At 48.1% G+C, this 6,812-nt stretch overlaps 1 protein-coding gene across 1 annotated transcript; it reads left to right on the plus strand.

The window, feature by feature from the left end:
• The first annotated feature begins 201 nt into the window (after positions 1–201).
• Positions 202–6,439, plus strand: LOC115590319 (high affinity immunoglobulin gamma Fc receptor I-like). Its single transcript, XM_030431658.1, has 5 exons — positions 202–243; positions 448–483; positions 940–1,188; positions 4,663–4,902; positions 6,327–6,439. Exons 1-5 carry the CDS (start codon positions 213–215, stop codon positions 6,437–6,439), a joined length of 669 nt encoding a protein of 222 aa, XP_030287518.1. The 5' UTR covers positions 202–212.
• The last annotated feature ends 373 nt before the right edge of the window (positions 6,440–6,812 follow it).

Consider the following 6,812-nt stretch of genomic DNA (forward strand, 5'->3'; position numbering starts at 1 on the left):
ATGTCCCAAGCAAATGTGTCTTTCACAATAGACATCAGCGTGTTTCTGCAGTTTGTTGTGAGTTTGTTACCTTTAAAACGGACTCTGGTTGAACTGCTGTCAGTGGAGAGAAAACCACAGCAGGGTGAGAGTAAGTCAGAGAGGAAGGAGGAGGGTCTGACTGATGTGACCATGAAGTGATGAAGTGTAGATGGCATATGAGTCGTGTTAGGATGGAGGAAACACGTCTGCTGCGTCTGCTCTGTAAGTACACTCACACATCAGCTGGAAGAAACACACTCTTTGTTTTGTGGAACATGAACAGACGTTAGTGTCCATGTTACTCTGACAGGACGTCACTTTTCACACTGTTGCTTTAAAAACAACATGAGCTGATGATGTTTCTTTGATATGACTGTCCTCCTCTGTGTTTCCTCTCAAACCAACCGGAGTGTCTTTTGTCTTTAGTTGTGACGTCACTGCTGAGCGGCTGCACACACCAAGGTGAGAACACTTCCTGTGTGACTGATGAAGAGTTATTTAGTCCCTGATAGAACAGTTAGTGTTCAGGATGCTGTTTATGGAGGGAAATAGTTTGCACATACAATAAAAGAGTGAAGACTGTCTGGATGTCCACAGACTGGACGCTAAAGATAAATGTGCTGCTTTAAAAATGTCATTGTGAAAGCAGGACTGCACACGATGCAGCACCATGCAGCAGCTGACAGAGAAAGTGCAGAAACAATATTGACATGTGAGACACATGAAGTCACATCTGCTGTGTGTTTGACACCAACTCTGAGAGTTACATTTAAAACATGAGGAGACTCAGAGCCTGAAACACAGAGGAGATCAGTGCAGGTCCACAAGGTCTACAGAGACTGGAAGAGGAAGAAGAGACACTTCTGTCCAAACTGACCATTATCATCTGTAACCACATCTCTCTGTCTCGTCCTCCAGCCTCTCTGAAGATCAGTCCTCACAGATCTCAGCTGTTTGTAGGAGAGTCTGTCTCTCTGAGGTGTGAGGAGGACGACAGCTCTGATGGATGGACGGTGAAGAGGAACACGACTAAAGGAACCAGGACTCAATGTGGAGCTGGTTCCTTCTGTAACATCAGCTACATCCTCACATCTGACAGTGGAGTTTACTGGTGTGAGTCCACAGGCGGAGCAGCCAGTAGCAGCATCAACATCACTGTCGTCACTGGTAAGATGAGGCTGTTGTAACTCCAGCAGGTCTGAACACTGAGTCTGTCTTTCACCTTTTCACTTTGGCTGAGAGAGACAAAGACAAGAAGACAGACAGGTGACCTTCATGAGGCAACAACACTGGGTGGAGCACTGAGTCTGCCTCCTCAACATGTTGTTCATCTGTCAGTCTGACATTATGTTCAACATGTAGAGATGATAAATCAGGTCCATGTGCCAAATGTTTCTCCAGAGAGATTGTTGTGATGAAGTGTTGCTGAGTACAGGACAGGACAGTGAGACTGCTTGTGTGAGTCAGAGGATCCATCAAGCTGAGTTTGATGCTGTGAAATCACACTTTAACCTGCCAATGTTAGCAGCACACGTTTGTCAACACACTGTCTGTTTCTACTGATCACAACATCACCAGACTCCCTTAACAAATGTACTGATTTAAGAGTTGTTGATTGAGGAGAGACTCAACAAAGTTTGTGAAACAGCGACGACAAATTCTAAATGATTGGAGCTACTTGTGGATTCAGCATTAAATGAGCAGGTGACCATGTTGTTTATTAGTTGTGTTTCAGGGTTTCATCTCCATGTGAAGCTCTTTAAACTGTGCTTGTGTGACTATAACTTGAACTAGAGCTGAGCTGAGCTGCGTTCACACATGAGCATGTTACACTACGGTGGCCCTGAGGGCTCAATGCGTCGCACCAAACAGACAAAACAAAGCAAAGAAGAAAACTTCTTCATCAGTTTGACCAGCACAACCAAATACCTGATGTTGTCCTGTTGTCAGAGTGATGAAGATGATTGAAGAGGATATATGTTTGTCCATCCATCCATCTATTTTCTTCCGCTTATGTGTGGCTGGGTCGCAGGGGCAACTGTCTGAGCAGGGACACCCAGACTTCACTCTCCCCGGACACTTCCCCTAGCTCCTCCGGGAGGACCCCATGGCGTTCCCAGGCCAGCCGGGTGACATAGTCACTGCAGTGTGTCCTAAGTCTTCCTCCTGGTGGGGCATGCCAGGAACACCTCCCGAGTAAGGCGTCCAGGGGGCATACGGTACAGATGCCCGAGCCACCTCAGGTGGCTCCTCTCGATGTGGAGGAGCAGCGGCTCTACTCCGGGCTCATCCTGGGTGACAGAGCTCCTAACCCTATCTCTAAGGGAGTGCCCCGCCACCCTGCAGAGGAAACTTATTTCGGCCGCTTGTATCCGCGATCTCATTCTTTCGGTCACGACCCAAAGTTCACGACCATAGGTGATGGTAGGAACGTAGATTGACTGGTAAATCGAAAGCTTCGCCTTTTGGCTCAGCTCTCTCTTCATCACAACAGACTGATACAACAACCGCATTACTGCGGCTGCTGCACCGGTCCACCAGTCAATCTCACGCTCCATCCTTTACTCGTGAACAAGACCCCAAGATACTTGAACTCCTCCACTTGAGACAGGAACTCTCCCCCAACCCGGAGGGACCAAGCCACCTTTTTCCGGTCGAGAACCATGGCCTAGGACTTGGAGGTGCTGATTCTCATCCCATCTGTGTCACACTTGGCTACAAACCACCCCAGGACATGCTGGAGGTCCTGGCTCAAAGGAGCCAACAAGACAACATCATCTGCGGAAAGCAGAGATGAAATCCAGTGGCTCCCGAACCAGGCCCCCTCCGGCCAATGGCTGCACCTAGAAATTCTGTCGATAATAATAATGAACAGAACCAGTGACAAAGGGCAGCCCTACTGGAGTCCAACATGCACCGGGAACAGGTCTGACTTACTGCCGGCAATGCAAACCAATAGAATAAATGGAATAGACTTTCCCAGGGAGGCTGAGGAGTGTGATCCTCTGACAGTTGGAAAACACCCTCTGGTCCCCCTTTGTGACTAGAGGGACCACCACCAGTCCAGAGGCACTGTTCCCGACTGCCACGCAATGCTGCAGAGACATGTCAGCCAAGACAGTCCCATAACATCCAGAGACTTAAGATACTCAGGGCGGATCTCATTCACCCCCCTCGGTGCTTTGCCACTGAGGAGCTTCCGAACTTCCAAACTACCTCAAACCGGATGGTTTGCCAGAATTTCCTCGAGGCCACGGGTAGTTCTCCTCCATGGCCTCCCGACCTTTTCCCAGACCCGAGCCTTTGCTTTCGCGACTGCCCGTGCTGCCGCAGCTTGCCTGCCTTACTTCCGGTGTCCACCACCGGGTTCGGGGATTGCCACCACCACAGGCACCAGAGACCTTACGGACACAGCTTTGAACAGCCGCGTCAACAATGGAAGTGGAGAACATGGTCCATTCAGACTCAATGTCCCCAACCTCACTCGGGATCTGGTAAAAGCTCTCCCGGAGGTGGAAGGTGAATGGTCTGCATTTTTATAGCGCTTTTCCAGTCTAACGACAGCTCAAGGCGCTGTACAACACATACCACATTCACCCATTCACACACTGATGACGGAGGCTGCCATGCAAAGCGCCAACTGCTCATCAGGAGCAATTCGGGGTATCTTGCTCAAGGACACTTCAACATGCAACCAGGGGGAGCCGGGATTTGAACTCATGACCTTCCGATCACTAGACGACCCGCTCTACCCGCTGAGCCACAGCCGCCCGTTGAAGACCTCCCTGGCAGAGTGTTCCGCCAGACGTTCCCAGCAGACCCTCAAAATACATTTGGGTCTGCCAAGTCTGTCCAGCTTCCTCCCCTGCCAGTGGATCCAACTCACCACCAGGTGGTGATCAGTTGATAGCTCAGCCCCTCTCTTCCCGCTCTACAAACAGTGACTAGCACAGAAGTCCAGCAACAGAATACCGTTCGGGTTTAGATTGGGGAGGCCGTTCCTTCCAATCACCCCTCCAGGTAACACTGTTGCTGCCCACGTGATTTTTGAAGTCCCCCAGTAGAACAATGGAGTCCCCGGTTGGAGCACTCTCCGGTACCCCTCCCAGGGCCTCCAAGAAGCCTGGGTACTCTGCTCTGCTGGTCGGCCCGTAAGCCAAAACAACAGTGAGAGACCCGACCCAAAGGTGCAGGGAGATGATGGGTGGTGAACCTACTTGAGGGCGAGCCCACGTCACTCTTTCGGGGCATAACCCTACCCGGGGCATTAAGCCCCAGACATCATAGCTCCTAGGATCATTCAAGTATTCAAACCCCTCCATCATGGTAAGGTGGTGGCTCAGAGGAGGAGGATATATGTTTGTGTTCTGTCTTTTTAAGCTGAGCGTTCAGAACCGCCCTGTAACAACCTGGTTCTACTGCAGCAGAGGACGAGACGACACCACAAACTTTATGTCCCCAGTCACTGCAGCACTGGGTACAATGTACCAGTAGCTACATGCTAACAGGCTAATCTAACCTGTAGAAACATGAGGTTATCTGTTGTGTAGCTGTGGCAGGCTGCTACCTGCATCCTGTCATCACCTTCACACTCACAACAGGAACACACAACTGGAATAACATGTTTGTCTGTGTGTTGAGGTGGAGCAGTGATCCTGCAGAGTCCTGTCCTCCCTGTGATGGAGGGAGATGATGTCACTCTCACCTGCACAACAAAGACTTCAAACCTCTCAGCTGCTTTCTATAAAGATGGCTCCTTCATCAGGACTGAGCCTACAGGTCACATGACCATCCAAAATGTTTCCAGGTCTGATGAAGGACTCTACAAGTGTAACACCAGCAGTCATGGAGAGTCTCCACCCAGCTGGATCACTGTCACAGGTCAGGAGGTTCAATTTAAGTCTACAATAAAAATGTCAGCAGAGACAGAGACAGCCTGTCTCCAGAGTCAGTGTTGGCATCCAATGTTTAACATTTCTATGTTTCATACGTAGCAGATAAAACTTTACATGTCTTTATGTTTTAAATTAGTTTTGTCTTTAATACCACAGCTGGAAAACCTCGACATCTTGTTAAAGTATAATATTGAACCATCATTTGATTTATTCTCCTCTATATAAAGTTTGTGGGTTTCAGGCTGACATAGAATAAGAGGAACAGACCAGACAGAAGCAAGTTCACTTTCTTAGTGTGATCTGGTTTCTCTCTACAGTGAAATGACTGAATGAATTCATCTGATTTCTGTGTTGTTGATGAGAATCTTTTGTTCATTTTAGGGAAGCCTGCTATGACAGCTTTCTCTCCTCCTCCTGTCCCTGTGTGGTGGAAAATTCGAGTTTGTCTTGTTCTGGTTGCACAGGTTCTACTGGTTTTACCGGTTCTACTGGTGAGACAGTTCATCAACATGAAACCTAAAGGTCAGAGACATTCAGACACATTCAGACACAAAAAAGACGACAACATAAATTGTGTTCTCATTATTTGTCTCGGCCGTGTGCTGCAGTTCACTTCTGCAGGCTGAGATTTGACCAGAGTGAGAAGAAACAACAGTGTTGACGTTCTGTCAAAGACGTCTCTGTTCTGTGTTACAGAGATGTCTACTGAAGTTAGCATGCTAACCAGCTAGCCCCGGCCTGTTATTATTGAACCCACTCAACTTTTCACAAGCCCCGCCCTACTACTCCTCTAAATGGTTGCTTTGTTGGTGGCATTCTCTATGCTTGACTCAAACTGTGACTCACAGGAGCTGTCATGATGTTTGTTTGTGGCAGTTTCTGAGCTGTAGTTTGTGCGGCAGCTGCTTCTCTGCCAGCCGGCCTGTCCGCTCTACTAATGAGCCCAGAGACAGTGAAGAGCGGCTCCAGAGGACGAGCGACTCAGACAGAACCAGCAGAAGTCCAGAAGAGAGGCCGAGGAGTTCGCTGTGTTTACCTGCAAGACTACAGCTCAAAACCCTGAAAACAGTCGTCAGAGCTGCTGTGAGTCAACAGTTTGAGTCAAACACAGAGAATGTAACCGACAAAACCAACCAATCAGAGGCAGAGTAAGGCGGGCCTAGTTTCAGCTGGAGATGTAAAAGCAGCCAGTTCACTACTGAGTCTAATAAGTCAACAATATAAACTCATAAATGTGAAGAAAGGAAATATTTTGACACAAATACATCCGTCCACTGTCTGAACTCAAGTTTCTGTCTCTGACTGAGTCACAGTCACTCTGTTTTGGTCCAAATCAATGGATCAATCAATCATTCAATCAGTTGATGACTGACAGCTGTTTATAAATTATCTCACTCTCTCTGCATGCAGGAAATGACCTGCCCGTCTCCATTAAGATGGCTCCTACCACCCAGGCTGAGCAGGGATTGGCTGATGAGTACGATGATGTCATGGCTGCTGTCACCACAGAGCATCACCTCTGAGTTGATCCAACATGTTCTCCTCTTCTTCAGTCACGTTTCCTTCGTAGGAGCCAGAGCTCTTCCTGTGGCGCTGCTCACCTTCTAGGTTCTAAGAACGATCTTCTTTGACTTCTGACTCTTTGATTTCCTTTCTGGATCCTCAATCTTTGTGACTGTTTCCAGGTTTATGTGACAGTTTTCAAGGTTTTCATTCAGTGCGTTTACATGACACTCAAGAAAACCGAATTCCTTTGTTAGTCCGACTATGATCGGCTTTTTAAGATGCATGTATACACCTTAGTCTGACTAAAATAGGACCGGACAGATTTCTCATAGTAGAATTAAAACACCTAGATTGTTTGATCGATAGTCGCATTACTCCTGCATGTATATC

The sequence above is a fragment of the Sparus aurata genome, chromosome 10 (assembly GCF_900880675.1).
Source record: "Sparus aurata chromosome 10, fSpaAur1.1, whole genome shotgun sequence".
NCBI lineage: Eukaryota > Metazoa > Chordata > Actinopteri > Spariformes > Sparidae > Sparus > Sparus aurata.